The sequence below is a fragment of the Aptenodytes forsteri genome, unplaced genomic scaffold, assembly GCF_000699145.1.
Source record: "Aptenodytes forsteri isolate BGI_AS27 unplaced genomic scaffold, ASM69914v1 Scaffold108, whole genome shotgun sequence".
In the NCBI taxonomy this organism is placed as follows: Eukaryota; Metazoa; Chordata; class Aves; order Sphenisciformes; family Spheniscidae; genus Aptenodytes; species Aptenodytes forsteri.
The window spans coordinates 124,659-136,150 of record NW_008794448.1 but is presented as its reverse complement, the minus strand read 5'-3'; the positions used below and the strand labels follow the sequence as shown (position 1 = coordinate 136,150).

At 39.3% G+C, this 11,492-nt stretch overlaps 1 protein-coding gene across 1 annotated transcript in view; it reads right to left on the bottom strand.

Annotated features, from left to right (window-relative positions):
- Positions 1 to 11,492, bottom strand: part of MEIS2 (Meis homeobox 2) — a 179,907-nt gene that overhangs the window by 122,048 nt on the left and 46,367 nt on the right. Inside the window, exons 6-7 of the mRNA XM_019474882.1 lie at positions 10,374 to 10,475; positions 153 to 298 (exon numbers count right to left, since the gene is read on the bottom strand). Coding sequence (XP_019330427.1) covers positions 153 to 298; positions 10,374 to 10,475 — 248 coding nt within the window. The remainder of the gene's footprint in view (positions 1 to 152; positions 299 to 10,373; positions 10,476 to 11,492) is intronic.

Sequence of the window (11,492 nt, the reverse complement as noted above, 5' to 3'; positions counted from 1 at the left end):
AAAAGAGGAGTTGGGGGGGGGGGGGGGAAGCAACAATAATTGAGCCCTAATAATGGTCCAAAAATTATGGGGACAATTGATTTCTAATAATGATGAATAAACCTCATTAAGCACATGAATAGAAATCTATTTTGGTTTGGGGCACCACTTACTGTGAGATGCTGGAAAAGCCACGCTCTCATGATATTTGTTGCTACTTTGGGGAAAATGCCTCTTTTCTTCTGACGCTTTTTGTCCTTGTCTGGGTCATCGTCATCCCCTGTACCAGGTGAGGCTACACTGTTGTCTAAACCATCTCCTACAACAAAGAGAAAAACAGGAAGGAGGAGACATTTAATGAACAAAATATAGAAGCCAAAAAGTATCATTAATTACCAAGACACTACCACAGTTTTATTTTGATTTGCTAGATCAGGCACATACAGTTTCTCATTATATATGAGTGCTGATACAAATATGTAAAAACTAGAAACCGTGTCTCTCCAAATACTAATTTTGTGTTTCACACATGCATATATCATTAATTCAATTATAATTGTGTGCTTGACATAGTGCAATAGCTCTTTGTCAATTATGGGATTCAATGTGGTAAAACCTGCCACAAGAAAACCCATTCACTGTAAATGCATCCCTACAACCATTCTGAATACATACTATAAGTAATCAAGTTAAATGTTCTGTAGTCTATATATTCGAGGCCCTCTGTAGAGGTGGCAGTAACCATGTCACCGTTCAGTGCACATAACACACTGTCAGATGAGCCCCTCCCCGTAACCGTCACCTCCCAACACACATACAAACACACGCACAAACACGCACACCTAGTATGACCCTGGGTATAGCATTTGCATGACATGAAAACTTCTACATCTCTGCATCAGTGATTATTATCATTAAAAAAAAGATGCACATCAAGGTAGAGCTCTCACTTAATCAGAACTTTCCATCAACATCTTTCTCTTCTGTGCTTTTCCCTGGCATTAATTGTGCATTAGCAAAAATCATTTACTTTTAACAGTCATAGTTATTTTTTCTTGCCCTCCAGCAAAAATGCCTTGAAAGCCTGCCTGGAGGGCATCTAAATTATGTATCTGAAAAACTCTTCTGGCAAGGCATTGCAGGACCCCTACTTTCTTAAAATTCATACGAGCACGTCTTCCTGTTTTTGGGAAGGCATCAATCAAGAGCAGCAATATATGCCATATTCCTACATTAATATTTGAACTAATAACTTTAAAAAAAGGAAAGAAACAAGATCCGACTTGTGGCATAATCAAATGCAAAATAAATGAAGAATACTGGGACAGCACTGAGACTTTATAGATTGCTGTGTTTTCCTTACACATCATTAGCCCAGAGCCACACGAAAGAGGAAAACAGAGAAGTGGAGAGTTTATGCTCCCTGCTGGTGTTTAAGAAGCTGAGGTCCTGGAAGGACATCTGGGAATTGTGCTGAGACGGTGGTTTTTGTAATTTAAGAATAGACATTCATTAGCAGTAAATGCCATAAATCCCATGCTAAGTAAAAACCTTGTCCAAGAAAGCCTAAAACAATAAACTCTGTGCTCAATGTAGCCTGAGCTAGACGCTCCATAGCTTCCTGAGGAATGCTATAGATTCACGAGCTAATTCCTATAGCCTTGTCTAGCTCTGTAGTGTTACTAAACGAAATACGTTGCTGCTACATACAGTCCATTTGCTTCAAAACTTGCATTTCAGCTCCATCTTCCCTCCCGTGCCAGATCACCCTTCTTCCACTGCCTCCCCTCTGAAAAACCAACCCTTTTGGACCAGAGAGACAGAAAAAGCCACAGCAAAGAGCTGGCAGATTAATTTTATTGACATTTCCATTTTCACTGCAATGTGATACCCTCCATCACATGGAAGAGATGACCCTCACTATTTACAGACTGACAGGCCACTTCATTACAACCACCCTGCCCCAAGGCAGAGCAGCTCCTTTCCATCTGCCCAAACACCAGAGCAAGACCCTGAAGTCGCTGCTCTCTTTCTCGTGCTCCTTTTCTTTTTTTTTTTTTTGTTTGTTTCTGTTAACGATAGAGAAAGGAGAGCCGAATCACAGCAAACTAATCGAAGATATTATGGAAGCCCTACATGCTGTAACCAACTGTTCACTTTTGCAAGATGTTGGTTATTTAGAAAGCACTCCTTTCTGTTGCTCTCTCCCCCCCATATATTCCACCCTCTCTCTCCCTCTCCCTCCCTCTCCCTCTCTCTCCATCTTTCCCCCTCTCCCTCTCTCTCTCTCTCACACACACGCGCACACTTTCCACTATGTCAAGGAACTGCTGCAAGGCAAATTCTCACAAACACTAATGGCTTCTGACTGCTCCTTGGCAACCCCAGCATTTTAACCTGGGTGGATATGCTCTCCAAAATACAGACACTGGAGCTATCTCATCAGCTGTTCATGTGACACAGATGGAGAGTGGCTATTAGGAGCCAGGCAATGGGCCTTGGGGATCTGAGGTGCTGTACTGTAGCCTCAGGCAATTTTGAAAAGCAGTACCCGGAGATGGGGGGAAAAAAATCCCTACTGAAAGTGCAAGTTTGAAGTCAGTCAGTCTGTTTGTCTATCTGTCGTGTGGATAAAGATATCTTTGTCTCTTTATGTAAAAGCTATGCGTGTATGCACAGGATGCATGGAGCTGTAAAACTTCCGCTCTGCACCATCCTTTTACACCGCAGAAGCACCGGTTCACTCCCTGTATGGACAAATTCCTGTTTCTCTGCATATACATACTGTCCTGTTTGTGAGCATCCTCAGCAGGAGTCACCTACATGCTAAATCAGTGTTTAGACCTTTTGGAGAGGTTGTTAATATCCTGGTTTTAAAAAGCTAATAGCAGCCCAGGAGATGAAAGTTCAGCTAAAGCTTCCACTGTCTTCCCACCTCAATTGGCGGTTGAAATGGTGAGAGTCAGTGCTTCCCTAATCTGTTCCATAACCTCATGAAAGGAAATCCAAATGTCGTACTTCCAAATGACCTCAGAAGATGATACAGCAAGATTTGTTGCTCCTGGTGAACCACAGGCCCAATCCTGTTAAGCTGTATTGTCATATCTTTAATAGCACTACAACTGCTCACATTAGTGGATACAGTTTCTAGTGACAAGAAGTCATAGAAGTAGCCCATAACTGACTTTTGCAAGGTGGAATGATTTACTTCTTGGATATGGAGGGCCTGATCCTAGTTTGCTGTATCCAAATAAACATGAGTTACTTTAAATGAAAAAAAAGAAATTATCAGAAGTGAAATAAAGTAAACAGACATGAAAATCATTCTGTTGAAGACTGGATTGAGTGTACTTTTAACTGCTGTGTGAAGGAATCCAAATTTAAATCATTTAAACCATCATTACAAGTGATTCTGCTTATGTGAATCGTTCATATCCTGATTTGGATTGTAATTTGTAAGAAGAGTAGCGTCAAGTCCTAACTTGTATGGAAATTGCAATTATATAAGCATAGTTATCCCAATTTTCTAGTGGGGAAATTAAGTCTAGATTTTGGCCCACTGACTTTCTCTTTCACACAGCAGCAAAAAAAACAAAAAAGGGTGACTTTCTCCTGCTTTGCACACTGTTCACTTGTTTATTCTTGTGCAAAGAGTACAAGTGACTGCAAAACCCTATCACTGTTCTAGGAAAGTGGAGAATTCTTAAGTGGCACTCTCTTTGTGGAGATGTCAATGACTATGCAGGATTCAAGCCAGTAGAGAATTAGGCATACTACCCAGCTTGTTTAAGATTATATCAATGCTATATAATAGTCTCAATAACCCCTATAAAAGATGGAGAGAGTTTACAAGAAACTTTGCAAAGTGACCCACACGGGGTTCCTTAGAGACCTTCTCTTCTAGGGGAAGGGTTTGTGGAGGAGGCTGAAGATGCAAGTCTTCTTTACACAGCGGGAAGTTAGGCTTCCACACTAGCTCTGTGTGCAGACATTCTCAACACATGCTGAGGGTTTCTTCTGACAAGATAAATTATTTTGCATTGACAGCAAAGGAGACTACCTCTTATTTAAAAAATACTGAATAAGTAGTTAGAGTAGGGTTTCCATTGCACCATAATTTCAAACTTAACTTGCTGCAAACTGATTTCCTTGGACAGACTAGCTTGCTGACCCCAATGTTCATACAGCTAAGGACTCTTCGGGAGACAGAGTCCAGCCCTACAGAAGGCCAGTCCAACCTTATTGTATCAATGAATTCCTCTTTGACAGTCCTCCACACTATCAGTATTATCTCAACCCTAGTCCTTGCTTGTGTTCCTTACAGAGTAAAGACCCGGCAAGAGACAAAGTGAGTGCTGTTTAGAAGCTGCTCATCTAGTCTTTTCACCATTTGTGAACAGGATGAGTAACAGATTCCCAATCTATGCAAAATGATAACTAAAAAGGATAACCCAGTCAGGCCAAAGCACAGAAGCCTGATAACAGCCCAGATTCAAACTCTAGAAATAGTTTCTATTACCATCATAACAAGCAGAGCAGTAGGAAAAGTGATTTCTGGAAAAATACATTTCAGGACCCAGTGTTTGAGATTCTTCACCATCAGAGGTCCCTTACAGCTTTACGGTTTGTCATGCTAAAGGAAAAAAGGGAAGAGCAGGAGGGAAGACAAGACACTTCACCATTTTTCTAAAAATAGTGCAAGCAATATGAAAACCAAGTTAAAGATTCTGAAAAGGAAAGCTGCAGTGCACTATACTGATCTTAAGTAAACTACTGATCTTAAGTAAAATCTTTCAGTCCAGTATTTTGATGGAGTAGAATATGTAGATATAAATGCAAAACAAAGAGGAGAATCTGCATGCAGCTTATATTCACAATGTGCAATTATTTGTTTGTACTTATAATGTGTCCATCTGGACACATAAGTATTGTAAACCATTATTAATAAGGATGTTCAACTTCGTAATACGATCCACATCGCCACCAGAGAAAAATCTTAAAAATCTGGTTAATTACCACTGCCAAAAAGCTGGAAAGAGAAGTGTTTGAATACGTTTTAAAGATAAGACAGTCTGTGCTGTAGGGAGGACTAATAGAGAGGGAGGGTCAGTTCCAGAATCAAAGACCCTTCAGGAGAACTCCTTATCTCCATTCCACCCTGTTAAAATCATCAGACTTTTAGCCTTACAGCTTCAGCAGATCATAGCTCTTTGAATGAACTGCTGGCTGTGGGGTTTTTTTTCTCCTCCTCTTAATGATCACTGTTCATGGAAGTTGACTTAGTGTCCGCACACCGCAGAAGCAATATTTATCTACCGCATCTTACTGCCTAGGAAAACTGAGTTAGGATAGGTTATGGGTGGCAAACCTGGGACTTGGAAAACCACAAACAGTTCAAGTGGGCATCCCAGCTTAGAGCTGTGCCATCGTCAGCAGTGCTCTGCCAGTACGTGTGCTGATTTTGCTGAATTACTTGATGAGGAAAGGTGCCATCAGAAGCTGTTTAGGCCTGACACAGGCATTCTGGGTTGACCTGCATGCTCAGCCACCCTTTGTCCCATCTTGGAGCGGGGTATCCTCAAGTGAGCTGCTGTAATCAGTCCCCTGTGTTGCCTTCCCTTTTGTGTCTCGAGACACCAGACACATGTCTCATGGTGCTATGGCGTATGTTTCAGTGAGCATCTTGGAGAGAAAGAAAGGTTGGACACTGGTGCACTAGATGGAACAGGAAGACTTCAGACATATAGCACTACCATCTCTCTTACTACAGAAGATGTTATTCTTTTGCCCTTCTAGCAGCAGGGAGGAGATGAAGAGCTGGCCTTCTCTCTGCTGTTCTTTTGCAAGATCGTTTGCTTTCCAGAATATAACCCAGCAATTCCACTGGGCTGATACAGTAAAGATGACATGTACAAATTTCACACAATCCGGGCATTAATAACTATTGTAAATGCAAATCAGAAGAAAAGGAAGAGAACTTAAGCCACTATCAGACCTTACCTACAAAACTATTCTACTCGGTCAAATCACATTTTAGCATAGTTTGTCAGTCAGGAGCAAGTCCTTATTGCCATCTGGCAATATGTGCTAAAGGCTTAAAGAGTTGCACGGTATCTGGTGTCTAAATTGTATTTACAACAAGAGACAGAATAAAAACTGTTCATTTTCTATTTCTGGATAGGCACCTTTCTATGATCAGCAATTTATCTTATTTTCAAAAAGGCATTTACAAATATTTTATTATTTACTCGAAGGTAGGAATGACATTCCAGCTATGTTATTGTTATAGTCATGCATGCTATAAAACTGGTGATTCAGATCTTTCAAAATTATTTGCAGAACTGTAACGTTTCACATTTCCCCTTTTATTGTTTTCCTGTCCAAAAATAAGAAAAAATACTGGCTGTTTTGTGCCCTTAATTGTCTGTGTTGAAAGCTCGTGTTTATTTGTGAAGTGAATCGAGAATTCTTAGAGATTATATTCAAAAGCCAACAACATATTTTTCTAGCTTTTTAAAGACAAAACTAATAAACACCAGTTTAAATTTTAAGCTCTTTTATATAGCCAGTAGGTTTGTGGTTTGTTCATTATAATCCAACATTTTTTCACATCAGGTGAAAAAGTGTTCCAATGCAGACAAGGGGAACAGTAAAGCAACCTGCTAATTACTGATCTCTCTTACGTTCCTGCTGTGCTAAACTGTCCGGACATGTTGAAGTGAAATTTTTCTGCGATTTTCAAGTGACTAGTTCATGGCCTACTGCCGTGGAGTGCAGGAGAAGGGATGAAATGCTTTAGTTTACATGCAACATTTACTAACTGTGTGGGTTTTCCGACATTAAAGAGGGGACAGTGACCCATGCCACCTTTTTCACACTCAAAAGAGCACTGAAAAAACAGTCTTCATAGGCTTACCTCAGGCTTCCCTGGCCCTTAACACCCTCCCCCCAGGGTAGGAGCAGAAAGAGAAAAAAGAAGGGATTTTATGCTCCTTTCTCTTCAACTTTTCAGGCGGTATAAGCAGCATTTAGCAAATTCAGCCTCCAAATGGCTCCAAATGCTCTGAGCTGCAGGGGCTCATCCTTTGTTAGCCTCCCTCTATTTACACAGGATTTACGCAGGCTCTCCACTGAAGAGACCACATGTTTCTGACAGAAAGCACTTCCATTCACACTGCATCAGGCAACAGGATTGTAACCACTGCAGCTTCACGCTGACCTGAGATTAGGGATTTCAGCAACATTGAGATGGTAACAATCTGCTAACTAACGAAAATTATCCATGGAGAACTCTGCTGCTTACTCCAGTTAAAACTACCGTGGCCAGATAGATTAGGTTACTTAAAAGGACAATTAAGAACTAGCTACTGTCAAGAATATGCGTGTCCATCTACAAATAACATACACACACAGAAAAATATCAGCAGAAAAGAAAAAAAAATCAGACTGCAGCTTGGATTAAAACAATTTCACCTACTGGCTGAAGACATAAAGTGTAAAAACAGACAGATGGACACATATGTAAATGTGGCTGCATTTGTTTCTCTGGAGCTGGCAAGTTAGTAATAACAGTATAGTTTAATAATTTATTTTCCATGGTATTTTCACACTGGTTAACCGGGCAGTGGCAACATCCATGCAGAACTTCAGGAGCAGAATAACTCCGTCTATCTAATTGCTACGGGGGCAAACAAACTAACCAAGCGACCTCTCTTGGCTCTGCCTACAAGGACTCAGTTCTGGAACCCGATATCAGTCTGGAGATTTTTAAAATTTAGTTTCTTTTTTTTTAACTTCGTTTGGCCCGTCAGGATTTCTACACTGAGATTTTTTCCAGGTTTAGTATTTGTGTCAGGGTTTTTCAAAATGGTTTACATGCACACAAGCACAGCAAACGTTGCTGGTTGGAGCTTGTATTTTTTTGCTCAATAGCCTTTCATGGGGCAAAAGAAAATTAGATGGGAACACAGGGCCAGAAAGGACCACACAGATCCAGTTTTTGATGAGTTTTATTTTGTTGTCTTAATTCGGCGAATAATTTTGCTTCTGTAGCAAAGAACAAAACAATTTACTTCTGTAATAGTAACTCATACATGCATCCGATAAACACATAAAAAGTATTCTAAAGTTCTCCATAGTATATCATAATAAAGCTCTTCTGGGCACTCAATGATTCATTTTTAGTGATCTCTCAAATGCCCTTATCCACAGTTAACACTCAGATTTTATTAAGGAAGAAAGCAGGGACAAATGTCCACTTAAGTCCCAGCTCTCAAATTCAACTCTGCTTGCGCTGCAGTACCTAAAGCTAAAGCTCCTTTAATGTTCTGTTCACCTCCCCTGTGTGGCATTTCTGCTAACACAGAGTTCACAATCTTTCAGCCCCAAACACAGAAGGCTGCTATCTTCAAGTCATCCAAGGAATGTGCCAGATACTATCATCTCCCCTGCAATACAAAGAACCAGAAAGAGGCAGAGACCAAAAGGAGACCGTACTGATCAGGTTACTAAAGTCCAGAAAGTCTTTCCCAGAATGCTAAATGTTAATCTTTGAACCAGCAAATGTTATAATTAAGATCCTTGTAGTTGGAGGAAATGCTAGCTCGAGAAGTCAAAGGTACAGCCATTTGAAGTTGTACTTTTTTGCACGTTTATCCTAATCTCGCACTCCTCATGCTGGCATAACCTCCATCAACCACTTTGTTCTATTCAAGCAAAATTATCATTAATGTCAGTGGCAGTTTTGCCAGAGTAAGGAGTGTAAGACCAGATCCTTGTCTTGTTCACACAGAATTGCAAGCACTGCACAATTCCAGATGAGATATACTCATTAAAACTTGTGGTTTATGCTGATTTATGATGCTCTTCTGTTTAAAAGTGAAACTCACTTTGTACCTCACCAGGAAAGTGTTCAATGCACTTGTTTCTACATGGTTTTAACTTCAATTTCCCCCTCCCCACCTCAGCACAAGTTGGGAAGTTTACTCCCAGGTTTTGGCACCTAGGCTGAAGGAAAACATTATTAAATTAGGTTTAAGTATTTTGTCTGCTTTGGTAATTGCTTTGCAGTGTGAATGCAAATAGCTGTTATTCTGTTTAAATTTTTCATCCTACTAAATGCTGTCACACAAAATGTCCTTGTGCTGCAGTCTAAATGGAGTTCTTTTTAAATTGCTTTTTTATATATTTTTAGAGAAATATTTTTAGCATTCTTGTAGTAATTCTGTTAAGAATACCAGCTGCAGACTTTGGCTACAGCTGAGACAACAATAACAAGTCATTAAAGAAATCAGGAGACAAACCCCCCTTTTTTTTTTTTGCCTAAATCACAGAATCTTTAAGAGACCATTTTCTTTTTTTAGTTCTCTATCCCTGTTGGATAAGTGGGATAGTGTTTTTAGTTTCCTCAATCAACTGTACCAAAGTTAGTATACATTAAAAAGCTATATTTTATTTTAAGTACCATTTCTTATTTGCTATCCTGTTATTTTTGTCATTAGAAAATAACCAAGTTCAATTAAAATTCTACCTGCAGTTGAAGTTAAGTAATTAAGCTCAATAGTGTCTCATCAATATTTAACCTTTAACATTTTGCAGTTGTTTATATATAGCAGAATGTGGAGAACTTAAAGTAGATGATGGCTAACATCCTGTACTGTTCTTCTTCATTAAATCATTAATGTAATTTCTTTACGAATAAAAATGGCTTTTTTTTAAAATGGAAAATAGCCATCAGAGTATCTCAATTTTCCTTACAGCTGCTACAAACTTATAAACTGTGAGATATTTTAACATCTTGCAGTTCCCCTTAGAAAACATGCTGTTGGACACAACAGCTTGTTCAGGAGACATCCCTTAAAATGATGCCCACTAATACAGCAAGAGTCCATATACTGTCTACATTAGAAACCTCTCTTTTCAGGGTTATTCAGCTATTAAAAAAGCACCAGCTGAAGTACTGCATACAAGTACACATTCATAGGATTTTTTCATCATTTCCAAAAAAAGTTAGCACTAGAAATGTAACAGACATTTATTCCTGAGAGATACTAAGTTAAAAGCTTCGGTTATTAAAAAGGACATTTGTTAGGCCACAAGTCCAAAATGCACATTAGTCTATTTTAAGATGAATATAAAAAAATGGAGGATGGCAGAATGCTTAAAAAAAAAAAAAGATGTTTTAATAGAAAAGTGTCAAAATGAACCATAAAAGCTTTTCCAGGTGATAAAATGTACACAAATGCGTATGTTACATAAAACACAAATAAGAGTACCATCTCGATATGCATTCACAAACACTTGAGCAGCATCAGAAAAGATGCTTGCTGTGAATGCATAGTCCAGAAAAAATAAAAAAATACAAAACAACCCCAAACTTGGCAAGTCTTACATACCATAAGAGCTCCAACACCTATGCACAGTAGGGTGGATTAACCCGCTGGGTGCTGCGGACATATATATGCACCTCCTCCTAAAGTGTTCATTTGGCTGGCAGTCTGGAAAATGCCAGAATGTGAAGGGTTACGTGGGAACACTGACAGTCTACTCTTGTAGGTTTAAGTTAAAGCCCGTACTTTAAATATAGTGTGCTAGGTATTTGGAAACAATAACTAATTCTGCTTATAAGTGGTATGCTATTTGGTGCTCACAACAAAGGGCTCGATCCGGTGCTCACTCCCACTGGTGAATTACGTTCCAGCTGACAACCGCGTGCTTTGGATCTGCCCATATTTACTTTTGGGGTAATATTTTTCAGGAGTCTTCCTCCAAGAAGCCTTGTAAAGGTAAAGTGTAAACCATCTATACCTCATCTGCTATATACATTGGATGCTTAAAAGTGGTTACTGGAAAGGCCTGAAACATTTTGTCTTTCAAGTTCAGTAGACAGATTATAAGAGCAAACATTTAAGAACCGAAGCCCCTAGTTAGTCCCTACTAGTTTCTTAGAGTTTGGCTTCAGCAATGAGGGAAGATACAGTTAAGAATATCCAAATGCCTCAAACTGGAAGAAGCAGCAAGCATACAGACATGTGAATTCTGGTCAGAAAATTTCAACTGGTTGACAAAAAAAAACATAAAGAGATCTTTTCTGATATCAGAAAGGCTTACAAGCAACCTATTTTCTCCCATCTTCCAGTTTTACTGGATTGTTTCCAGTAACCAGATAATATCGTAAAACAAACAAACAAAAAAGAAGCGAAGGCCATGGCCTTCTCCTCTCTCCACACCCGAGCAATCCCATAGGATGCTTTGGATCTGCTTTAAGTGATCAAAATAACTGACAGAGCAATGCGTAATTTCATAGAAACATAGGGAAAAGCGTTTGACAAAAGTTTCCATTAATTTGATTTAGACAATAAGGAAGCATAAAAAGAGCAAAACCACAGGGCACTGACTTGTTATAACACTATTTGCCTAAAAGGTCACAGCACAAAACTAAAAAGCACAGACCCCCACTCTGACACCTGATGCTTTGCTTTTCTGTTCATAAACCTGTAATTTCATTTCAAGTC